At 40.9% G+C, this 25,711-nt stretch overlaps 1 protein-coding gene, 1 long non-coding RNA gene and 2 other non-coding genes across 12 annotated transcripts; 2 read left to right on the top strand and 2 right to left on the bottom strand.

Annotated features, from left to right (window-relative positions):
* Window positions 1-194: 194 nt before the first annotated feature.
* LOC144004460 (uncharacterized) lies at window positions 195-4,483 on the top strand. Its single transcript, XR_013279378.1, has 3 exons — window positions 195-248; window positions 1,821-1,963; window positions 4,317-4,483. It is a non-coding gene; the product is annotated as an uncharacterized LOC144004460 (long non-coding RNA).
* Window positions 1,340-25,006, bottom strand: grid2ipb (glutamate receptor, ionotropic, delta 2 (Grid2) interacting protein, b). Of its 9 annotated transcripts, none has more exons than XM_077501590.1 (26): window positions 24,126-25,006; window positions 23,804-24,057; window positions 23,148-23,477; window positions 22,905-23,059; window positions 17,042-17,305; window positions 14,467-14,552; window positions 13,608-13,677; window positions 12,083-12,235; window positions 11,841-11,996; window positions 11,510-11,661; window positions 11,088-11,222; window positions 10,093-10,178; window positions 9,778-9,928; window positions 7,950-8,233; window positions 7,782-7,820; window positions 6,657-7,367; window positions 5,313-5,462; window positions 5,090-5,177; window positions 4,020-4,109; window positions 3,246-3,442; window positions 3,021-3,176; window positions 2,248-2,334; window positions 2,037-2,166; window positions 1,830-1,948; window positions 1,587-1,751; window positions 1,340-1,469 (listed from the first exon to the last, which is right to left on the bottom strand). In XM_077501590.1, exons 1-26 carry the CDS (start codon window positions 24,175-24,177, stop codon window positions 1,398-1,400), a joined length of 4,332 nt encoding a protein of 1,443 aa, XP_077357716.1. In that variant the 5' UTR covers window positions 24,178-25,006; the 3' UTR covers window positions 1,340-1,397. The 9 variants fall into 9 exon arrangements, with proteins under 9 accessions (XP_077357716.1, XP_077357712.1, XP_077357714.1 ...); XM_077501586.1 differs by having other exon boundaries at window positions 24,427-25,006; XM_077501588.1 differs by having other exon boundaries at window positions 4,020-4,097; window positions 24,427-25,006.
* On the bottom strand, window positions 12,447-12,519 carry trnam-cau (transfer RNA methionine (anticodon CAU)). The gene has a single exon. It is a non-coding gene; the product is annotated as a tRNA-Met (tRNA).
* trnam-cau (transfer RNA methionine (anticodon CAU)) lies at window positions 18,668-18,740 on the top strand. Its single transcript has one exon. It is a non-coding gene; the product is annotated as a tRNA-Met (tRNA).
* Window positions 25,007-25,711: the final 705 nt, after the last annotated feature.

Here is a 25,711-nt window from a genome sequence, read left to right as displayed (position 1 = left end):
AAAGCTGTTTACGTCTACAATACGATATATAGTTTTGTTTTTTACTTCATTTACATATGACGACCACCCCACCACCCATCTGTACATTTTTAAATTGAAAAAGTTACGTCGCTTTAGCTTAAATGCTAAATGGCGATCCAACCCCTCACTGACTGGCAACGTAAGATGGCCGCCGGTGTATTTGTAGTAAAATGGCGGCAAGCTAGCTAAATTTAAATCACCATCAGCTTCGCGAAAACGGCAAACGAGTAAGTCATACTGTCTTTAAAATGACACAAATACAACTTTTTTTTAACTCAGTAACGGTGGGGCAAATGAAGAGGCTTTACTTTGGAGTATTTTTATTTTAAATAGATTTAAAAAAAAAAAAAAAAAACATTTAGAAAAAAAAAACCGTAACTGGCGTCAAACAATCACACGACAAAACCGAAAAAAAACTTGCTCAATAAAAGTACATTGTGTCCATTAAAATACAGGTTGTGTGCTACCACCTGCACCAACATGCAACCGATTGAGACCCAGAAACACAGTTACGATACTTAGCAGCAGTTCTGGTTGCGTTTTACGAGAGAGTTAGCTAACACTCCACTTTGAAAGCTGTGCAACACCGGGGAAAAAAATAAATACTACAGTCAAGTGACTCTTCAACAAATCCAAACCAGAGCTCGGAGGACCGCCCGAGCACTCACAATGAAAAACATGAGCAGTGCATAGCCAAAACATGAGAATTTACAATTTCATCATAATACAACACAGAGTACACCACAGCTACTGGTACACTGTGGATGAGTCATGAGGTTACCATGGCAACCAGAAAAGCACTTACAATGGATCATTTACAGGTCCTTCATTCTGTTAACGCCCGCTTATACAAGCAGGACTTTTTTTTTCTTTTTTTTTTAAATGTGTACTGGGAAAAGCCAGAAGCTTCAAGAGAATTCATCATCAATTCTGTAGTGACACAAATAGATGATGAAATGCAACATATTCTGTTGTAATACCGGATGAGTCGTAGAAGAGTTAGCTTAATTTTGGGGGGGGGGGATTTTTTTTACGGCTCGTAGACCGCACAACCTAAACTACAATGTGACAAAATATAGCCTACATTTTTTTTTTTAACTAATCTTACAATAAATATCAGTAGCTATCATCCGTAGTAGTTTAAATTATATAGTTAAGTGCTGATTTTGGGACAGCTCCTGCACCTAGCACCTGAAATGACAGCTTTCGTCCACAGGGGGGCACTCTTGATCAAGTACATGGGTGCTGAAGGTCCTTTCTGCTGGACAACAAGTGGCTCTGTACTTTTTCAGGGGGAGCGTCACTTCACTACGCGTGATTATTATTATTATTATTATTATTTTGGGCACTTTGGTTGGGATCAGACTGCGTTGCTTCTACCAGGCCAGAGGGGAGGACAGTCTGGGGCTTCTTGGGTTTTCGGGGGTCTGGGTCTCATTGAGGGCCCTCTGAAAGAAAAAAAAAAAAAAAAAAAAAGAAGAAGAATTATGACTCCACCACCAGAGAAGATGTGTTTTTCCAGGTAAAATAGAACGGAGAGCAACAGTTCTCATCCACCCGCTCACCTCAAATTTAGAAATAAACTCAGCGAAAATGGCAAAAAATGAATCGGTGCTGGTGGACTTGCTGTCTTCCCCAAAGAAGGAGGCCACTTTGGAAAACTCCTCCATTGCTCTGTTTTGCAGAGACTCCAGAGACTGGATTGCAGGGTGGCTGTTCTCCAGAAAACTCTGTTAGACACATGACAACGTGAAATATTGCAGTACTAAACAAATCTGAACTACTTTTGTGTATTTTAGGTGACGTACACTCATGACAGAAGCAAAGTGGTCCTCAGAGGTGAGGGGGATTTTCAAACACGCCGCTCTGATGTCCTGGATGGTGGCGTGAAGGTCGCTCAGCTCTGTGGTCACCACCCTCTGGTTCACTGGAGAAATAAGAGGTAAAATAAATCAAATACAGTGTACTACTTTGTCAGCTTGTTCTGCTCCCCTGATGAATTCAACGCGTCGTACCCTTGGCTGCCAGCGGCACCGTGGTGAGGTCCCGGGAAAAGTTAAGCAGCTCCGGGAAATGCTCGCACAGAGATTTAGCCAGGATGTGCAGGAAAGTCGACTTCCCGTCCACCGTTTTGGTCGTGCTGAGCTGGCGGGCGGGCGGGCGGACGCAATGAAAACCGTCAGACACGACGGACGGACGGATCGCGAAAGATGGGCCGGGTCGTACCTCGTTGAGGAAGTTGATCTTAAAACTGGTCGTCCTGTGGCTTTTGGGTTGGCCGTTGTTGAGGTAATTCCCCATCGCAAGGACAAACTGTGTGCAGTGGGGGAGAGCTCGTCAGCGTCAAAGTACGTCAACCAGAATGATGTTAAATATAAAAAACATTGTACAGTGCAGTAAAAAGTAAAAAAGATGATTGGTCGGTTTAAGTGGATAAAACAAAATATTGAATACTTAATCATGATCAAGCAGAAATAAGTATTTTAATTGTATTGATTTATGAAATAATGTGAGTGTCAAATTCTGGTTCATTAAAATTCAAAATTTAACAGCAGCAAAGTGAAAAAAACAAAAAAACAGCAATTTAAAAGAATCATTCATTTATTTCCTATATTGCTCATTAGGGCTTCTTGTTTTAATAGCTTTTGTTTTTTAATATTTAATTTTAGTATATATTTTTTTGATAAATTTTAGTGTACTTATTATTTATTTTAACATATGGAGTTTTCAAGTGTAACATAAAAGAAGGTCACAATATTGAGTTGAAATAATGTCAACTACAATTTTTATTCACTATTTGACCTTCCTTCTTCTGTACAGACAACAATACTGAAATCAATACATTTAAAATAAAACAAAGGACATTTTTGCTAGGATTATAGCTTTAGTTAATTTTATGAATATGAGACATAGTTTCTGTTCTTTTTTTAAATAAGAATTTAATATTTATTTATTTTTGTTTATAAAAATTTCAAATTTTATTTTAGTTTTAGTTTTACCTCGAGGATTTTAGCTAATTTCTTGCTGGTCTTCAGCTCCACTGAAGCCTTGTAGATGTAATCATAGGCCACCTTCATCTCTTCCATCCTCTCCTGCAAGGTGGTCTTCAAGTGGAGGCTCCTCAGACGGGTTTTATACTCCGGCACCATCAGCATCTGGAACAAGAGCACCCGCTCATGTCGCAAACGATCCCAAATTAGTCGTTTATCGGCGCAGTTCGCTACCTGGAAAATGAACTGATCGGGCTCGCTGAGTTTGGCCGGGTCCTGGTCGAACTGCTCGTACTTTTTCACCTCGTCCCCGTCGGGGGCGTAGAGCAGCAGCTGCTTGATGTGGGCCGGCTCCAGCCTGTCGGTGGTCACGTCCATCAGCACCTGGCGGAGCTCGTCGGCGGAGAGCTTCAGGTGGGCGATGAGGATGGCTGCGAGGAGGGAGGGGGGCCGACGATTAGAACGATAATGGCGGAGGCCTCGGCGGGGATGTTCTTCCAGCCTTGAGGCCGGACTGAGCGCGGTTCCCTCGGTCGCCATGGCAACAGTCCATTAAAAACCACGAAAATAGTCCGGCGCTAATGCTAATAACCTTTTAACTCATTCACTGCCAGTCCAGGACAAAAAAAAATCTTTGACGTCTAAAACCGTCTATGGCAGTGAATGTGTTAAAGTTGGGTGCAAGTTTTTTTTTTTTTTTAACTATGTGTAGTAAACGCTGCAATTTACTGTTGTTGCTTTAATACCAAGTTGATGCATAACGAAAAAGCTTTTTTGCACATTGTTTTATTGCGTGTGCAGGAAAAAAATGAATCTTTGACGTCTAAAGCCGTCTATGGCAGTGAATGTGTTAAAAGCACTCTTTCTGTGAACAAAAACAATTAGCACAACGTGTGAAAACAGCTCTGCCTCCTGTTGTTGCCATGGCAACATCCATCGTAAACAGTGCTGCGAAATGACCGCCAAAACAGTGTTTGTTATTGTTTTTTTTTTTGTTTTTTAACTCACATGCATTGTAGGCTTTCTTGTGCGACAGAATCTCCACAACGTCTTTCTTTTTAAAGTTCTCGGGCAGGAAGGTCGGCTCTGGTGGAGACACTGGTGATTAAACGACAGTGTGAGGATGAGTTCTCCAGGCACCGGGAATCGATAACACACACACATACACGCGCGCCCCATTTACAGTAACACAGACACACACACACGTTGCAGGATGATAAGTTAATAACACAGTTCTGTCGTGCGGCTTCCCTTGAGGTCAAGGTTCGCGGACTGATGAATGCGATTTGTCTTTTTGGGCGACAGAACTGTGTTATCACCGGGCTGGAGGTGGGTGAAAGCGGTGCCGTATGGAGAACGGATTTGAAGACGAGCGGCTGATATGTGACTGTGAAAAAGTGCAAGCAAAACAAGGTCAGTAAACACAAAGTGACATACAACTTAAAGTGGGACATTAACATCAGAAAAATGTAATTAAATAATAATAAAATAAATACAAATAAATATAATGATATAATAATAATAATAATTACATAATTAAAAATAATATAATATATAATAAATATATATAATATAAATAAATAAATGCAAATAAAAATACAAATAAGTTAATTTTAATATTTTTTTCTGTATTTTTTTTTATATTTTTTCTATCAAAAAAAAATATTTTTTTCTGTTTTTCAGAATATTTTTTTCTTCCTGTTTTTTGAATAATTGTTTTCTCCTCTTTTTGGAGTAATTTTCCCTCCTGTTTTTCTGAATATTTTTTTCCCTGTTTTTTTTTTTTTTTTTTTTATGACAGAAAAAAATATTCAGAATAACAGAAAAATGTAAATACTCAAAGAAACAAAGCTGCCCAAAAAAATTAGTCAGAAAAACAATTTTTTTTTCTTTTTTTTTCAAGTGAATGCAATACGCTTCCGTAAATAATAATTACATAAAAAAAAATAAAAAATAAGAAAAACACATTGTATCTATACCTAAATTTGACTCATGAAATGAAAGCAAACAATTAGCGCAAATAGCGTGAGGTGATGATGACAATACAGCAAGATGAGAGGACATCCGCAACAACTTACTGGATCTGCGTTGAGTACCAAAATGCAGATCAAGGTCCAAATACTTCACCATGTCTGTGAGCTTGTCGTAGTCGGAATCCTCTCCCAGCTGAACAAAAAACAAGCACGCGTTAGACTTGTTGAGAAGCTGCCGTGAGGACAATAACGTAGAACATCTCCACTCGTCTCACACGATCAAATATACTCCGATCTTGAGTGTGTATTGTATGGAGAAAGAGCCCACCTGACCCCAGATGGTGCCCTCCGAGTTCTCCACCTGCTCCCAGCGCAGCCTCTTGACGCTCATGTGGTTGGCGTCCGAGGCCTGACCCGGCTTCGGCAGCGGAGGCGGGTCGCAGGGCGGGGGCAAAGGTGGGGGAGGCGGCGGAGGAGCCTGAAATGAGAATAAATACAAGGTTGTTCTTCATCTTGAAATAACCTTCGGTCTTCACATTCTGATTGTAATTCACCCTTCTCTATTGACTTTATTAGTTAATTTACTACCAGTGGTAGTGATCCTTGCTTTAGTGCATGAACAGCAAGGGAGCAAGAATAACATAACATCTTATTGCGCTAAACACCCACTGAGCCAAATAGAAAGAACATTTCTGGATGTCCTCCATTGTTGTCCTTTGTTTACTTTGTCACGCTCGTCTTTCATTTATTTATTTTTTGCTGTGCTGAATGTGTCTCACTGGTATGATGTCACACTATTTATGTAACTGACACAGCAGTCGCCATCCAGCCTACACATTTTTGTGGCAGAAACACAAGACTGAGCTGTCGCACTCGGGACCGCCCCCTCATTTGAATAACATGTTATTTTTATTTCCATTGATCTAATTTCTTTGTATTTATTTTCATTATTATTTTATTTTTACATTCGTTTTTATTTTCACTTTTACACATTTATTTTTTATATTTATTATTTTTTTCTTGTTTTTTTTCTTTTCATTTTTGTATTCATTTTTTACTTGCATTTATTCATTTATGTATAGATTTTTTTAGTTGTTGTTTTTATTTCCATTTATCTCATTTTTTGTAATGAATTTTTTATTTGTATTTTTTTATTCCTTTTTATTTTCACTTGTATTTATTTATTTATTTTTTATTTTGCCATTTTTGGTCCTCCATATGAAAGAGTCGCGTGGCAATGCGAAATTACCGGTTGCCAGCGTACCCATATTTGGAAGTGCCTGTGTAGCAACCTACCAGGAAGTAAAAATGGAGATTTTGCCGTTAGTTAGACTGCACCTGGACAAGATGTATCTTTCATTGTTACAAAAGAAGGCGTTGCCCAGGAAGAGGGCATGAGTCGTGGGGGAAAAAAAACAACAACAACAAAAAATGCGTTCAGTGCCACTGACGGCTATACACGGCGAAGATCCATTCTAACTGGGCGGACACAGAAAGAGCTATTGGCTCAACAGGAACTTGAATATTTTAATCAGTATGCCAGCACGTCCGAATAGAACATTTGAATTGAACGGGTTTGACTTGTAAATGCAGTGTGAAAAGGCTTTTTCGACTTTGTTGTGATTCAATAAACACGTAGTGCACATAATAGAAGTAATTTTGAAGGTGTTACCTGCTGGGACTCCGACTCTTGTCTGAGGGTTTTAGTGTGGCTGGGGAGGGCGGAGTGCAAATGTGGAGCTTTGCAAAATGAGGCAGCGGGGTCTTGCTTGTGACCCCGTGCTGGGTTGTGATCGTCGAGGGACGGGGGCAGCGGACCCTGGTAGCTGTGCTGGTGGTGGAGCTGATGGTGCCTGTGCAGGACCAGCTGGCTGGGCCGCAGCGTCTGAGGGGACGGATGGCCAATGGGCTGCGGTTGGCTGAGCTGGCGGGGGAGGTAGCTGGGGCGGGACGAGCGCAGGATGGTGGTGGTGGTGAAGGTGGCGCGGCCGCGCGACAGCGTTTGGAAACGCGCTTCGTCCGCGTCCTCCCTGGTGGACAGCGCCTTGTGGAGTGGGGAGCGGTTGGACAGGAGGGTCCTCAGAGGTGGGGGAGGAGGTGGGATGATGGGGTGGTGGGGCTGGAAGGGCATCCGACTGCGGGGGACATGTTCCGGGGAGAAGCGGACGGGCGGAACGGGGTCCGTGAACTGCACCGGAGGCGGTAACAAGACCTGGAAGGGTGGAGGAGGTGGGGGGCTCTGTTTGGGAGGAGGGGGGATGTGCTCGGAGCCAGAAGAGTAGCAGGGAGAGGAAACCTCATCGCTGCTACTGTGGTCCTCACTGCTGCCACTACTGAGCTGCCGATGCATGAAACCCATGTCCTGATCATCTGGGAAGCTCATCTGAGGGGAGGAAATACGCAATCAGCTTTCATTCGGAACAGTTTTGAAAAGATCCTGGCTATTTTCAAATTCTTGTACCGCAGCCTTTTTCCTTCCGTCTCCGCTTTAGCAACACATGTTCTATAGGGTTTAAGTCTGGTGATTGACTTGCCGTTCATTTCAGTGCACTTCGTAATTATTTTGATGCCGTTTCTGTCATCTCATTCACTACATAGATCTTTGACGTCTATATCCGTCAATGGCAGTGAATGTTTGAGTTCATTTTGATGATGCCGTCATGCGATACATCATCAGTGAAGATTAGTGAGCCGCTCCAGGAGAAGCCATGCAAGCCCAAGCCACTTAGTCACCAGCAGGAAATTGTCCTTTTAAGGCAGAAATGCTATAATTAGACTCTACCGATAATTTACTTACAGGCGCACTTCTTCTTCTGAAACCATGACCTTGATATATCTGTTCATGTGACACAAGTGGTCATTGTAGCATACATTAGAGACCCTCTAGTGTCAACGTGCAACACTACAATGTAACAATAACCAAATACATAGTTAAAAAAAATTTTTTTTTTTAAATTGTCCTCACCTCTTCATAGTCATTCTCGCCCGGTACGTAGTCATCCACCAGAGTGACCCGGTGGCCCAGCTGCTCGCTGAGCGCATCCAGGAACTTGTCGGTGTCGCGGCTGCGAGGCGGGCGGGAAAATGTGAACAGCTTCTTGCGGCGGCCCAACGTGTTGGGGCTGTGTTGGGGTGAAGCCGGGGGGCTCTCCAGGCTGACGTACGGGTTGGAGTCAACGCTGCTTTGATGGTGGATTCCGTAGACGTTGGTAGGGAGGGGCTCCTTCCAGGTGAGGGACTTGCGGTTACCTGGGGGAGGTGGGAGAGTGACGAGGCAGTATTGCAATTTGCATTAATACGGTTACTGCGCTTAAAGGACTACAGATGTAATTTAGTTAGGTTTAAGTTGATGTAAATTAGTGTTCGGTAACTTTCATCCATGATGACCCCTGCACAGAATGATTTATACCAGCATAGTACAAGAAAGAGACATGAGACTACCACAATTTTACTACTTTTTAAAAAGATGAAATTTTACATTTACTTGAGAAAAAAGTGGATTTCACAACAATAGAAAAAATGCAACAATTCTGTAAAAATATAATTTTATCCTTCCAATATTATTTTTTTTAAATCATGGAATTCAAAACAATTCACATGCTATTGAATTATTTTTCAAACAATTTTGCACATTATTATTTTCTTTTTTTTCCTTTCCGATTTCCCCAACACTTCTTCCAGCCATACAATATTTTTGACGGCCAAATACTAAGTTTGAATGCATTTAAATACGTTTGAATGCATTTGCATATACATTGCAACATATAAATATGTATGAATGTATTTAAATACGTTAGACCGTATTTACAAGGATGTTCGAAGGTACTTGCAAATACGCTCGTGTATTTAAATACGTTTAAACGTACTTGCAAATACGTCCGATCGTATTTAAATGTCTTTACAAGTACGTCGGAGCGTATTTAAATACATTTAAATGTTTTTGCAAATCCGTTTGAGCGTATTTAAATACATTTAAACGTAATTGTAAAATACGTCCAAGCGTATTTCAATACATTCAAATGTACTTACAAATACGTTTGAGTGTATTTAAATAACTCAACTCAACTTTATTTATAAAGCGCTTTAAGAACAGGCGTTGATGTAATCACCATTTGAAAATAGGTCATTTGAGTGACATTGAGCGTAAATTGAAAAGAAACGATACATTTTCTCCACAACAGTGACTTTGATACTAATATTTTTTGTTTAGTGACGCTCCGTCAAATTAGGTTTAATGTTACAAAGGCTTTGATCATTCACGTCAAAATTGAAAACTTTCTATTTCATCAGATTGCGTCATGTTTCATTGTATTTCGCAGCTCTAGTTAGGGCCCGAGCAGCTACCGCTGCCATCTGCTGGCCATAGTTAGTGGGTGTTTTTGATTTCAAAACTCATTGACCCGGCTGCGCTGCACTTGGACGTTGCACTGACCACTGATATATTTAAAAAAAAAAAAAAAAAAAAAGTTGACGTCACTTAGTGTTTATGGCGGCATACATTGTGATTTTATTAAACGTTATTAAACGTTTTTGGCAGTCAAAGAGTTAATTATATACTGTATATAATCACACGTAATTAATTTTTTATTCGACTCTAATCAGTTTTTCTACTACAACTACAAAAACAAATGACTAAGGTACATTGGGCCGTGATGGTCACATGAGTGTTTTGATGATGTAACAATGACACATTGGTCATTGCCACCCGGGTCCAACAAAATCCAACAAAGCGCTTTTCACTCTCCGTGCGCGTCCGAGAGCATGTGCACATCCGATGTGGGTGTTTGGAGTACCTGTGAGAGGCGGGAGTGTGAGGGGGGAGAGAGAGCGACCGTAGGCCTCAGTCTGTCCCGGCCCCTCGGACTCTGCTGGGGCGCCCCCCTGCAGTGGGGACGCACTCTTCCCTGCGTACACATTCTCCAGCTCCGTGTACACACCTGACATCTACGAATGGAGGCATGATTAGCGCACGGCGGCGGTACTCTACTTTGAAGGTCCGCCGCTTCTTCAGGCGGATTGAGCTCAACTTTTGGTTAGCAGCAGACCTTCAAATGATAAGAGCACAGAGTAGCAAGCGTTGCGAACGCCGATGCAGGCATGATACCTACGTGACTGAGGTCAGGAGACTCAGGGAAGGAGGTTCCGTCTCCTGACTGCCTCTCCTCCTGGCTGCCACATTCATCCACATGAATTCCTGGAGCACAATAAAGCGTGAGGAGCGACGCCCTCTTGCATCCTTGCCCAGGTGAGCGGGGGAAAGGATGAAGGAAAGCAGAATGGCGTGGAGGAGCGAAAGGCAGATGCTTAACTCATTCAATCCCGGCCATTTTCACTGCTCCTGACTGTTTTACTGGATTTTGACTGTTTTTGCAAGACCCACATAATATTATGTTCTATTGCTATTTTTTTTAAAAACATGGAACCTACCAAAAGAAAGGTTAGGGTCTCTTCTTTCATCAGGAAAAAAAATGTAACTATAATTCTTCTAGATCTCTTATAGTCTGCTGCCACCTACTGGCCATTTTTTATCATAACTACCATTGCTTTAAGCGACCTATTCATGTCAGAGGCTTTATCAAAGCCTTCTGTATGCTCTAGCACATAGGTGTCAAACTGCATCCCTCGAGGGCCGCAGTCCTGCAGGTTTTTTCGAGGTTTCCCACTTTCAACACAGCTGACTCATATTTAAGCTCATCAGCAAGCTCTGCAGGAGCCGGATAATTATCCTGATCATTGAAACAGGTGCATTGGAGTAGAGATACCTTGAAAACATGCAGGACTCTGGCCCTCGAGGACCGGATTTTGAAACATATGCGAGTCCAGCATGAAAAAAAAACAAAATACGAACAAAAACGTAAAAACACGCGTTTGGGAGTGCAGGACAAAATATTAAAAACGTATTTATACGTTTTTGGGTTTGAATGAGTTAAAAGCAAAGCATATAATAGCAACAAGGTAGAGTGTAGTGTTGGGTGAACTCGGCTCAATAAAAATGGTAGCAAAAACAAAAAAATGTTATGTCCATATTTCTGTTCTTTATAATAAGGAATGACCTCTAGAAAGTAACTTAAGTGTTTGTATTCAATTGCCTCTCTCAGCGTACCCATTCCCAGGTGAGTCCCGATGATGCAATCATCAGAACTCCTCTCTCGCGCGCATCCGCGATACGACGTCCCCGATATTCGCACGGAGCTGCTCCTCCGGTGGTGCTCCGACCCGGCGTCAGGCTCTAACACGGCTGCAAAACACACAGAGAGTATCCAAACTAGAGTTGTTAAAATGAATCGATTAATTGGCAAGTAAGTAATCGATTATCAAATTAATCGACAACTATTTTAATAATCGAGTAATCGTTTGGAGCCTTTGTTTCATATTTTGTAATTGTCCAAATCCTCTGATTTCAACATAATCAACAGTAATTGTTTCCCTTCTTTAAAAATAAAATAAAATCACGATTCAAAAGCAAAGTACGAAATAAACAGAAATAAATAAATAATTTCCCATCCAAATAATGCTTCATCTCACCACTGCTTTTGAAACCCAGGAAACGTGACAGCTTGCTCTGACAGCGCTCCTGCTCGTCATACGTCAGCAACTGGTAAATAAATTGCCAGATCAGCTGCTTAGCTGGCGTGTCCAATACTGGAAACACGTCGACGATAAGAGTGTCCACGTTCCTGCGAAAAATCAAATGAGCACAAACAAATACTTATATTTATTCCCTCCACTTTCTTCTTGCCTGCAACATCCTCACCAGTCTCGCGTACTGTACTGTACAGTTTCCCAGGCAACAGATGGATAACATTTTTTTGGGGAGGTTCAATAAGAATTTTAGCTGACTCCATGTTGCGCTGACCTGTGCTGGAAGAAGGTCTCCAGGGCCTTGCAGACGGTGTAGCGCTCCTGGATTGTCAGTAAGTGCTCCAGCTGCTGGCTGAATGTCCGTCCGTGGACTTTGATGCTTGGTGGCAGGATTTCTGCCACCCACTGGAGAGAGCTGAGGACAGGAGATCTAACCAGCGGGCACATGTTGATACGTTTTCACATTTTCGTACTTCATGTTCCGAAGACGCTTTTTTTTTTAGTACCGGTACTCACCTCGAGCGCGGCAAGTTGTTGGAAGACAGACTGGGAGTTTCCTCCGGGTCTGTCGGGTCTGAGGAGTAATCAGATGGACCGTCTTCTATAACCAGTGTGGGCATGGCGCCACTGCCTTGCAGCATTGACACCACCTTTTCATGGGAGCAGTTCCTACGCAGGGAATATGCAGTAATGAAAAGCAGGCGGGTGAAACGAATGATGGACTTTTTAGTCATAGCAGAGAAAATGGATGACTCATAATGTTTTTACAGGTTGAAGTGCATAATAATGAGATCAAAATCAAAAGAACTGACTTCACAAGAAGACACACATTTTTTTAAGCCATCGGAACGTGTTTTGGTGGAGGTTAAGAAAAAACATTTGCCCCGAGTGAGGCTCGAACTCACGACCTTCAGATTATGAGACTGACGCGCTGCCTACTGCGCCATCGAGGCTTATGAGGTTTCAGTGGTAACTAATGCTGTTTTCTAGTAAGACTATGAGCAGCCATTAACGAAAATAGTTTTAGACGGCAACTGTTCTCTTCGACTACAATAAAAAAAAAATATATATATAAATAGGTAGGTCGGTGGTATGATTTTCATAGTGTAACGAATGACGACGATCAACAACATTCGTATGGGCATTTTGCGCCCCCTTGTGGACTCACACTCTCTTGAAGCATTTCAAACCTCAATTTAATCATATTAATTAGACCGCTACACTGTTTGGATGGGGAGAGATGCGTCACATGACCGACACTATAATGGATAGTTTGTTTGTTTTTTAAATTTGTAATATACTTTTGTTTCACGTCTAGTTTCTTGTGTTCCATGTTCATGTTCTGTCTAGCTTTTCATTTCCACCTGTGCTTGTTTGGTTGTATTTAGCTCCTTGTTGTTGTGTCAGTCTGATTCGTTTCTGTTGCTGTTAAGTAGTAAGACGGTGTAAAACAAAATTGAGTGCTATTATATTAATAGGACCTCGTTTTATTGTATTGGTGTACCTAATGTTAAGGCTGGCCCGTGTCCACTGTTAACGCCGAGTTTATATTCAGTTTCTTCATTCTCACTCCCACCCGTGCCCTCTGCGATCCATCGGGCTGAGAAGTTGTAAAGTACGCAGAACGACGCCGCCTCCCACAAAAAAAGAAGAAGTTACGCTTACATAAACATCTCCACTCATATCGAACGAAGCACCGCTCCATTCTGTCTGCCTCCGAATATGAAAAGATAGATGTGCTCATAAGTGATGTGCCGGCACATTGCCGTACTGTGAAGGTTTGATTTATAGCTGACGCTGACAGTATATTCGGTCTCAATGCAGCAAAAGTGATATAATGAGTTCCAGACTATGACAGTCACAGAAAAAAAAACCAGATAATACACCACCAAATATTTGCAGCTAGAAAAGCTGATTATATTAACTCATTCCAACCCAAGAACGTGCAAATACGTTTTTAATACTTTTGTCCTTCACTCCCAAAAACGTATTTACTCGTTTTTGGGTTGGAATGAGTTAAGGATATAAAGCACGAGCTGACCTCATGTCCAGTCCATTAAGGAAGAGGATGCGGTCGCCCGGTTTGAGTCCACATTCTTCAGCGGGACTATCTGAGAGGGAGATGACAGAAAAATCAGACACCGGAGAGGAGATATCGCTTGACATAACCCGGAATATGTTTTGTTATAACTACGAAATAATTATACCGCTTTCGAAGCAGCTGACAACTCGCATAACCAACGCGTGCACCGGGGAATTGTGTGACTAATTTGATACCGTCAGTCTGTTTATGACACCCAACAAGACCGGCAACAAACAATCTGATGTCCATGTGACACTTATTGGTTACGTAACGTAACACCGCTCTCAGGGTAAAACTATTACGGGCGCACATCAACTGTCATCGGGTGTCAGAGTGTGAAAGACGATGTGCTGGACGATCCGTGAACAACGATGAGAGTCACGCCAGCCCTCCTCCACCATCTCCGTAAGCTCCCACTGAGTCAACGATGTTCTCCGGCACATGATGGTGGTGGGCGGGAGCTGTGCCGTCGTCACGAAATAACACGAGCGCGAACCTACGCTCACATGTCCAGACAGAAAAATCGCAGCTTCTATTGTCTACTGGACATTATTTGTCAAAACAAAAACAAACAAAAAAAAGATGTGAAATATATTATCATGGTTACCAGGAAACGGGTTCCTCAATTCTCAACTGTTGAGCAAAACTTTAGCGCTTTCCTCTTAAAATGTCATCTGTGAGTCAAATCAGCTTCCTGCGACATTCATTATGAACAAAAAGATGCCCTTCAAGCTTCACGGGGCTGACAACCACAACACACTCAAGCCCACGCAAACGCACTCGGCACTCGCTATTGGATTTAAAGATAGAATCGCACCTGCAATGACCGAGTCGATGCAGACTGGAGCGTGACCTCGGAGCGTGAAGCCGAAGGTCTTCTTGCCTCTGTAGACGCGAATGAGCCTGAAGATGCGGAGGGACACGCGGCGTGAAATTGAGAACACAAGATGAGCGTAGTTTCACATCTTTTTAGCATGTAGCATGTTGTTATGACGTTTACAAACGACGGTCATGTATATTAGGGATGTCACGATATCCAAATATCACGATATGCGATATTATCACGAAATGAAGCTCACGATACGATAATTATCACGATATTGTGGGGAGGTTGGCGACATTTAAAAAAGGTCACAATATTGTAAAAAATGAGCTCATACTAAAAAAAAAGCACAATATTGTGCTTTTGTACATAACAGAAATACATATAAACAACCTCCAATCTCTAATAACATAATATTGAGGCACTTACTCACCTAATGCAAACACACATTAAGTTTCTCCACAGATTGACTCGATTCACAAGCATATTACAATCTGACAATTAGTGATTTTGAACATAGAAGGGCCAAAACATCCCTCATGAAAGTTAAACTACACTAAAAAAAAAACAAAAAAACTAGCCACCAGATGGTGCTAGAACTACACAAATGGAAATCAACCTGACTTTTTTAACAGATGTGTAGCTTTTAAATATCGTGAACAGGACGACGACAATTTTGTGGCTGTTTTAATATCATGATATTGCTATTATCGTTACATCCCTAATATATATATATATTTTTATATTTATTTATTTTTTTATATATATATATATACATAGATAGATATGTGTACAGGTAGGTTGCCATGGCGATGAGTCAAGGCAAGCTACCTTGATGAGTGAACAGGGGAAAGAGGCCAAAAAAAAAAAAAAAAAAGTTCTTTATATGTTGGCAGCTGTTACATAAGTAAATGCAGACGGGTGGGTGGTGTGCAACGGGGGTCCATGAGGAGGCTGTTGGGGGGGTAAGATTGGCGCTCATGCAGCTCAAGGCCGTTTTGATTCCCCAAAGTCATCATATACTGTACAAAGCAGCTCGTCACACTCAAATCATCGACCCCCCCCTCGACTATTACATAACACAACTCCAGGGGAGACAATGGCTTTGTGAAACCCTCGAAAAGTACATCTGGCACTTTAGATAGCAGCTCGACACTGGATGAATGGCCGACTTGACAGGCAGGAGTCGCGCGTCAATGTGGCTTAGCTCCAATGTGATGTCATCTGTATTTTTAGCTATATGTGCATATATAGTTGTCACTGTTGTACATGAAGCTGTCACGGAGAAAAATGTTGCACAATACAATAGTGGGGAGAAATCAGCCTGTACATGGACCCTAGGATGCAATCTTAACATTTCATTCCCTTCTCATTTACCCAACACATACACAGTAAAATGTATTCTATTTCACATCCTTTTTTTTCTCAATACTTAGAATGGGGAGGAAAAGAACATGCAACATCCACAATTGATGTACAAATTCACTGTGTTAAGTCTAATTCATAGAATTTACATCACATGTTATTGATACGTTACAGTATATATCAATATGCTTGATAATGCCCAGTTAAAATAATAGAGCAGGGGTGTCCAAACTTTTACATTTGAGGGCCACATACAGAAAATCCGAAGGACGCAAGGGCCACATCATGTTATGAAGAGAAATTGTGTTTTGTCCTAAAAATTGTACAAATAATTTATTTGTGCTTTTGCATATTTAGAAAAATGCTACAGTATATAAACCAATTTATTCCAATTTATTTGTAATATGGCAGTTGGGTTATTATAGTTTTGGAATTTTTCCTTTTTATTTTTTTTTATTTTTCAGGGTGGTTCTGTTAGTTTTTTTTTATTAGTTTTAGTTCTTTAATAAATGCTTAGTTTTAGTTTAATTAGTTTCATTATTATTTGTATTTTTTTTTTTAGTGTGTATTGCTCGTGCGCGACATTTAAAAAACACAATGGGCGCGACGTCGTTATTACGGTTTATATTAACTCTTTGACCGCCGAAAATGTTTCCTAACGATTAGTGAAATCACGATGTCTGCCGCCATAAACGTTAAATCACCTATGTTTTTTTGTTTGGTTTGTTTTTTTTTATCAGTGAGCAGTTCACCATCTAAGTGCAGCGCGCGCTGCCTGGTCAATGAGTTGTGGAATCAAAAACACGGACTACCTATGACGTCATTATTCCGCTTTATCTCAAAAATAAATCTACTAAAAATCACATTTAAAATCCTCCAAAAAGGCTCATGCATTCAATTAATTACCAAAGACTAAAACGAAGGACATTTTTGCTATAATTTAGTTTTATTTTAGTTAGTTTTAGAAACATAAAATGTAGTTTCAGTTAGTTTTCTTTTTTTTTTTTTTAAAGCATCTTCGTTTTTGTTTTATTTCGTTTACGAAATTGTTTTTTTAAATTTGAGTTTTTTCGTTAGTTTTAGTTAAAAATTAACATTATAATAATTATAGTGTTCATTGTTTTTCGATCTCAAAAGTGAAACTCAAGGAGAAGGTGGATTCCGATCATATTTCCTCACCAAAGTTGAAACGAGAGCTCCTCACCTCTGATTGGGTCCGATGGGCGGATGTGCGGGCACCCCGGAAACCGACTTCCTGTGCCCTCTGTCTCTTTCCCCCTCGCCTCCATCCCGGGGCACCGAACTGGCCCGCTTGGTCCCATGGTGCCGGTCCGAGTGGTCCTCGCTCCGGCTGCGACGGATCCTGCCCTGCGGCTCGCTGATGCTCTTACTGCGGCACAGCCTGTTGATTACATTCTGCGAGACGGACTCGTCGAAGCGCTGCCGGTGCTTCTTGGGAACGAAGATTCTGGCCAACATGGCAGCATGTGAAGAAAAAAAAACAGGAAGGTGATATTAGTCCACAAGAAGGTGAACAGAGTTGAGCACAGGTCCAACTTGATCCACTATAGAAGCTAATTAGTTGATAAACATTCACCAGCTCCCCTCTGATGTTGACATCCAATATAATCTTTCAAGGCCTCCATTTGAAAGAAAAGACCAAACAATGTTTCCTCCTTGTAAAAACTCTCAGAGCAAGCGAAAATGGAAGTGAGTTGAAGGAGAAGTCCAAGAAATCGAGTGTGGTTCCTGCTAGCAGGAGTCTGACTGCAGCAGAGCGAGAGAAAAAAGGTGTGGGAGTGAACGAGCATGGGATTCCTCATCGGCTGCCTCCCTCCTTCTTTCACTCTCTCTCTCTCCCCATCTACAGCATCTCCCACACTTCCGCCCATTCGTCACCTTGGCATCAGCGCGAAGCAGGAACACCGTCATCGTCTTATTGACCTATGACCTCGCCGCTTTCACCAACTGGACAAACTGCTCACAATTCCGTCCAAATGACGTAAAAGAATTTCATCAAGCTCGACAGTGAATTAAATTCCTTTTATGTGAATCATGGACACGAGACACAATTACAATTCGAGCCGTTTTCACTTTTACACAAACAATAATCCTGACCAGAAGCTGAATCATTTTTTTTTTAATCATTTTTTTTTAATTGGGTCTTCTGAATCATCGCAAACAGAGCAGAGGCAGCATTGGTGATTTCCATTTAACATCACCCCGGTGACGTTTTAGTGTCTACTAAACCAGAACACTGGAAAGTAGCGTTGATTTATTCTTTATTATAACTTATATTGTCTTTACAATACCTGTATATTGAATTACAAAAATAAGAATACAGAAAGAGAAAATCTGTCATAATTAGAATTAATGTATTAAACTGAAAATCACAAAATTAGAAAAATAAGGGAAAACAAATTTACTGCACAAAAAAAAAAAAAAAAAAAAAATCAGGGTCATGTTTTTCTGAGTCATATTTGTTGACTTTTTTTCCCCTGTTTTTGAAAACCTTTTTTTCTCCCAGACATTAAAAAATACTTATGAAAAACATTTTATTTGCGAATATCACAAAATAAATCCAGAAAAACAGAGAAAATATTATTTCAAAAAAAAAAACTGAAAAAATATTTTGAAAAACGGAACAAAAATCAGAAAAAGAAAACGGAGATTTTACTTCCCAAGTGGATGCTGAGCAAGTATTTTTTAAAGCACTTTTATCAAGGGTTGCCACAAGGGGGCGAAAATCACCCATAAAAAAACACGTAGAAATTCGACCGCCCACATAGTTGACGTGCAATAAAATAATAACGTATCTCACGAATTCTATGCCTCGATGGCGCAGTCGGCAGCGCGTCAGTCTCATAATCTGAAGGTCGTGAGTTCGAGCCTCACTCGGGGCAAGTGTTTTTTTTTGTTTTTAAACAAATAAGTATTTATTTTCTGTTCAATACTGACGGTGAGAGAGCGAAACAAAATGAGTTGCCCTCTCACACGCTACAAAAACAACCTGCTCATGACGTGACCACAGCAGCCATAAACCAGACAAGTATCTCTAAATACACGCACACATACTTGAAGCTCAATTGTCCCCCGTTCTGGTGAGATAAAAAGATCCAAAGGAGTGCGGCTCGTAAACACGACCCTTCAGATTCCCACCTACGGCAAACCTGCTGGGTTCTGTCTGACTGGCTGATTTGCTCCTAATCAAATGAATCAGACATATAAGCGGGCAGAATGGAAAGCTAAGTACAATAATTAGCATGCTAATAGAGATGGGACCTTTGTGCTGTTGTCACTATTTTTGCAGATTTTTTTTTAATGTAGGTTTTCTGTTTGTGTATGCATGTCGAGACTAGTGGCTACAAAAAAAAAAAAAAAAAAAAAAACAGAACCATGGGATTGAAATAACTGTTCTGCAGCCATGTCGGTTTTAAAACACCCACACAGCCCCACGCTGCTTGTGCCTCTTCTGTCGTCTATTTAAGCTAATACAGTACTTGTGAGGTGTTCAGGTTCATCTGTTATTTCCAGAAGTAGCATGACTGACATGTTGAAACAGCCGCCTCATTACCCAAAAAAAAAAAAAAAAAAAATTAAAAAAAAATCCCCGCCTCTACTCTTACTAAACGAGTGTCCCGGTTTGACCTCATTTATAAAGACGAGAGAATCTATAATTATCTGATGTGCGGCTTTGTAGCGGAGGAAGCAAGCGGGGAGGCAGACGCGTCGTTCTCCAAAGGGAAGACTGATGAGCAGAAAACTACAAAGCAGACCTCGTTTCATTTCAAGTGGAGGCCGACAGAGGCAAGTGAGGCTAAACTGTAAATGTGACACTTTGCTGGTGCAACAAAAAAAAAAAAAAAGGGGGATAACAAAAAGCACGATGAATAAGATGGAAGCGTAGAATTCAGGAAAACAATTCTTTGATTACAAATCTACAAAGCTTGAACTGTGTAGCCAATGCAGCTAATATATTCGCTGTTTTTTGTTTGTTTGATTTTGTAATACTGCTGTCCATGGTTCTGAAGTAGCACCATTCAGTAACTGCTCGATTATGAAGAAAACATTCATCATGATTCATTTGCTCGCAATTGAAATCATAATTAGGACAACCATTTGTTGTTGTTGTTGTTGTTGTTTTTTTGTTTTTGTTTTGTTTTTGGTACAAGAAAATATTTCCAACATGTAAAAAATATTACGACACGATATTAAAACACTATAATTAAGTTCCTCTTGGACCAAACAAGATTTATTAAATTAGTTATTTTAAAATAAAAAAAGGTATATAATAAATAGATAGATAAATAAGTAAATAAATAAGTTGTTTAAATGTATTTATTTATTTTAAATAAATAATTTGTTTACATTTACTTATAAATAATTAAATAAATAAATACATAGATAAATAATAAGTTGTTTAAATGTATTTATTTATGTATTTATTTATTTGTGTATTTATTTTTGTTTTAAATGAATAAATAGATATATAATAAGTTGTTTAAATTTATTTATGTATAAATAAATACATAAATAAATAATAAGTGGTTTACAATTATTTATTTATTTATTTATTTATTTGTGTATTTATTTTTGTTTTAAATAAATAAATAAATAGATAAGTTGTTTAAATTTATTAAATTTATTTATTTATTTTAAATAAAGAAAGAAAGAAAGAAAGAAAGAAAGAAAGAAAGAAAGAAAGAAGGAAATCTAAACAACTCAAAGTTATTATTAACAGTCCTTTTTTTTGTTTACGATTATGTCGAGTTTGTAATTGTGGATTGTAATAACTGAAATTGTAATTGAATTTCGATTAGTTGCACAGCCCAACAGTAACTGCACCTTCAGTCAATCTCACATCGAAGACATTAACAAAATCTCATTTCAAGATTTTTTTATTTATTTATTTTTTTAAATTGAAGCCATAAAAAGTGGTAAAATACCCCAAATCAGATCAGTCGACACGATTTTCAGTACAAATTCGAATCCATAGACAACGACAACCATGGTGGTCAATTAAATAAACAATACTGACAGACAAACACATATGTACAGCACGTATGTTTTGTGGTTTCATCCTGAAACTCTTCTGACGTCGGCGATATTCTCGACACTAAAAAAAGCCCCGAGACACATTTGCAGTGCTGCGTTTCAACGGTATCTGCAGCCGCTGCATAAACACTATCATTACCAACACCAGTCAAGGAAGCACAATCCAGCAGAAACCAGAATTGCTTTCTCAAAAAAAAAAAATCACTTTTCAGTTAACCAATAAAACACCGATCACCACTAAATGCCAACTAACAAAAACAGAGATGCAATATAGCTCACTGAAAAAAAACAAACAACATAAATAAAGAAACATGCTGTACTCACCCCAGGCAATTCATTGTTTTCAGAGCTCACGCATTGTTCCAAACTAAAAAAGCGCTTAACGAACACACCTGACCAAATTGCCACGTCTCTGAGGGGGATAAAAAGATATTGGTAGGAGTCCTCCGCCGCCAAGTGTCAGGTGGAGATGGACGCAGAGAGGAGAGGCGGCGGCTCCGAGCGGGATAAATACAACAGAGCGGAAGATAAATATCCCCTCGGCGAGAGACTTGCGAGTCACAAGGACGCCGTTGATCATGTTAGCGCCGTACGTGCAAGTCGGACGTGCCCTTCGTTATCGCAAATGAAGCTTTTTAGCGGATGCGTTGTTGAATTTTTCATGGTTAAACAAAGGTAGAATCACGTATAATGTCACCATTGCTTCAGATTGGTGAGAAAACAAAACCAAAAAAAAAAGCTGACTGCTCTTTTGATGCTGGAAACGATTCTTCTTCTAGTAGTTGTGGGTAAGCAGCCAGAGTAGTAAGAGAATAATTGGCTGCGTTTGTTGGCTGCACTTGTGCAGGAAGTGCAATCTGTGGACAAACTGTCAGGGGATGGAGTGGAAATATAAGGCTGCCGTCTCTTTTGGCGAGTAGACAAACAGGTAATGCTGGCTGTCTGGAGTGATTTATTTATTTTTTTTAAGGTTATTTGGAATTATGCCAAGCACCAGATGGACTGCTTCACAAATCTAAAAATAACCCAATCACATCTAATGTTTAAAAACCCTACATCGAGGGTGCACTGATTGGTTGGACTTGCGGTCCGTCAAACCCGTTATGAGCCAATTAAATGATGAAATTTATGTTTGGGGAAAAAAAAATCAATAAAAAATATTAAGACTTTAATGAATATTAGGGGTGTGAATTGCCTAGTACCTGACGATTCGATTCGTATCACGATTCACAGGTCACGATTCGATTCGATACCGATTAATCCCGATACGAATTTATAACTCGATTGTTGCGATTTTTTCCCATTCAAATTTAGAAAATACTAATCAGTAAGCTTGTAGAGTGTAAGATTTATATGAAAATGTATTATTTATTTATCTGAAATTTCAGTCTTATAGAGGTTGTAATCTGTTTCATGTTTGAACATCATTAAAATAAAATATTAAGGCTTAATGTTCCGTTCATATAACATTCTTCCATGCTCAAGGTGTGAATCCTAAAAAAAAAAAAAAATCGATTCTGCCGATTATTGAATCGATTCGAGAATCGCGCGATGTAGTATCGCGATATATCGCCGAATCGATTTTTTTTTAACACCCCTAATGCCAACCTTAAAAAAAATCTTAATATGTTCTATACTAGTCTAAAGATGCTATTCTGTTTAATATTGCATTAGTGGAATATGAGCCAGCTGTTTTAACCCATCTAAGGGGGCGGCCATTTTGCAACTTGCTGTCAACTGAAGATGACATCACAGTTGCTCAGGGCTCAGGCAACAACGAATCACTGCTCACATGTTTGCTGAAGCTGAGCTGTGATTGGTTGGTTGTTATGTGATGTTATTTTCAGTGGACAGCAAGAGGCAAAATGGCCGCCCCCTGAGATGGATAAAAACGGCTGGATTTTGCTGCACAACTCATATTCTACAAATGTAATCGTAATCGGAATGTCAAAGATTTGTATGTCGTTTTTATATTGAGCTTTTCAGACCCAATGTTAGTACAAACCTCTCACCTGATACTGGAGATGAGCTCGCGTTGGTCATCAGTGATCAGGATTTCGGGCAAGACGGAGGCCAACCAGTCGACATCTTTCTCTGCTGCGTATTGCTTCAACACGCTGAAGAGTTTCTCCTTCACGTTGGGCTCGTCGCTCAAAATCTGCTCAACCTGGTGGTGGCGCCATCACGACCCGAATGAGCATCATTGGACCTCACCTGAAAATGCAATTCTAGAAATATTCTGTCACATGACCGACCTTCCTATTGAACTCCAGAGCCTTGTATTTCCGATCCCCCCTTGCGTGCTCCCCCCCGATCTGACCCTCCTCCGCGCCGACGCTGCGTTTCCGCCTGGCGCCGAGGCCCAGCACGCCCAAGCGCAAGGTCCTCCCCTGCGAGGACTTGATGAGCGCCGCGGCCATTTCGTGATGCCTGACGGGGATGCCGTTGACCTCCATGACGCAGTCCCCCGCCCCCAAGCCGGCACGGCCGGCCGGGGAGCAGGCTGAGCAGTCCTCCACCAGCAGGGGGCAGTCTCCTACGATGGTGAAACCGAAACGGCCGTCAGGACCCGGTATGATGTCCATCTGTGAAGCGAGAATACGCAAGACTATCAAGAAGAAATACATCAAAGATATTCGTTTTGATGACGTCAGGGTTATACACCATCAAAATACGCAGATATGTGGATGAGGAGACGGACACAAAAATGAGGAAAAAAAAGGCCTTTTTGACTCGTATACAAAGAGAAATGGACAGAGAGAATGTGTTGAGCTCACATGCTCCTTCTGACACATACTCACATTTCTCCTCTTTTTATTGGGATTCGGCGAAACAAATGGTCACTTGTTGCTCTATAGGGGGGGGGGGGAAATAGCAACGACGACGACAATCCATTTGTCATATGACAAACCTGCTGTATCCGGGACACCACTCCAATGCTGGGCGGGATGTTCTTCTGAGTTTGCGCGACGGCAACAACGGCCCGCGGACCCAACGTTGACACGTCGCGGCCTTCGATTTCCAAGACTTGGTCTCCGGCTTGCAGGCCGGCCAGTTGGGCGCTGCTTCCTTCCTCGACAGACAGGATGTAGCTCGGTCCGTTCCCGCCCAGCTGGAATCCGAACTCCTCGGGCCAGCCTTGGTTGGACGTCGGCATGCTGAGGACTGGAAGTGGCGAAGAAGAATTCGCTCGGTGTGAAAAAGTAAGAAAAAGACGGGGAAATGAATCTTACCCAAAGTCACAGATGCATTCAGATCAACCGACATGACGCAAAATCCGTCCATCGAACGATCCACTACGTCCTCCTACTATCGTCTCAAATTGTACTCCACCCTGAACCATGACATACACCAGCGGTCCCTGACCTGGTTCACAACTTCCGAGCCAATTAACAGACGAATTCCCACAGCAAATATTTCTCCCAGCACACTTTGAAGTCTTTGCACGAGACGACGTGAAGTCATATAATAGTTCTGACCCAGAATCACAAACATTGGGATGCTATTTTTTGGCTCAATAGAAACAACACTCACAGAAGTCTTTGGATTGACATCGAGAGCTCCGTTTGTCCTGGCGTAATGAATGTCTGCCTTTTTTGGTTTGCAAGAACTTCTTCATCTTCAGCTTTGTCTTCCCAGGTCAATATAGACGAAAAAAAAAAAAAAAAACAAAGAAAGAAAATGGCACCCTGATCACCACTTGTCCCAACGTCCCCCAAACGGAGCGCAAACATCCAAACGAGCGTGCATGAAAAGCAAGCCGAGTCTCTTGGTGAGTTTGTGAAGGAGTTGCTCCTGCGTCTCATCCCTGATTCATCCCAGGGCCAAGATGCTCGCAGTGTTAATCAGAAAACTGGGACGCTTGCCGTTCCTTAATAATTCGCTCTCCGAAAAGGGTATTGTGAGGCCTCATTTTTCTAAAAATACACCAATGTGTCTTTTTCCGCCTCCTCTTCTTTTGGCTCGGTGGCTCTCGGAGGGACCGCTGCTGGCCCAGAATCACTCTGGGTTGATGTAAGGAAGGAAGCCCGACGACGAGGACTAATTGGAACGACAGCCTGGAATTCTGTTCGCCCTCGCGTATGTGAATGCCGGCCCCCATTGAGAAGCAGCGGGGGCCTTTTAAGACGTAAGACTGCAGGATTAGATGGATTATGTGTTGAGTCTTGTAGCCCGACCTCCGCCTCCCCACATATTTTATTGCTTTTACGCAGAGCTTGGCTAAGGTGCAAGCTCATCTGTTAGGACTTGGGCTCTGGAACTTGTTAATAATAACATTTTGTATTTTCAGTATTATGCAACTTGGAAAATGAACACCTCAATAAGCTAAAGCTACTAACAAACGTAGATCTGTCACAGTATTACCAAATTACCACAGTACTCGCACAAAGTCAGCAATAAGCACATTTGAGACTCACATTATATCAATATATCTGACATTTTTACATACCTTTTTCTGCAGCATCAATAGCTCCTGGACATGACTCTTCCCCCCCCCCAGGAACATGAGCTGTCATATGAGTGACCAGTCAGCAACCAGATCCAGCAGGTGCCTTGTGATGGCTTGTAGGCTTATTTCACAGTGGATGTCAATGACAGAGATGTAGGAAAACAATAGATCATATAGTCCATTATTAGGACTAAAAAGTGTTTCCTGTTTAGGTTGACTGTTAAGAAAATATATGCTGAAGACTACAACCACAGGAATAAGGAATCTTATCATTTTTATTCTTTGATTATTATTTAGTATTTTTGCTGTTAATGTTTTATGTTATGTTTGTTTTGCTGTGTTTCTGTAAAGCGCTTTGTGACCACTAGG

Source organism: Festucalex cinctus, chromosome 17, assembly GCF_051991245.1.
Source record: "Festucalex cinctus isolate MCC-2025b chromosome 17, RoL_Fcin_1.0, whole genome shotgun sequence".
Taxonomy (NCBI): domain Eukaryota; kingdom Metazoa; phylum Chordata; class Actinopteri; order Syngnathiformes; family Syngnathidae; genus Festucalex; species Festucalex cinctus.
This window is presented reverse-complemented; position numbering and strand designations above follow the sequence as displayed.

Excerpts from the sequence above, each read along its gene's own strand:
- grid2ipb (XM_077501586.1), bottom strand. The coding sequence starts at position 24,511 with ATGAAGAAGTTCTTGCAAACCAAAAAAGGCAGACATTCATTACGCCAG. Across the intron at positions 11,662-11,840 it reads GAGACCTTCTTCCAGCACAG|GAACGTGGACACTCTTATCG; the intron begins GTCAGCGCAACA and ends GATTTTTCGCAG. Across the intron at positions 11,223-11,509 it reads CCTGGGTTTCAAAAGCAGTG|CCGTGTTAGAGCCTGACGCC; the intron begins GTGAGATGAAGC and ends TGTGTTTTGCAG.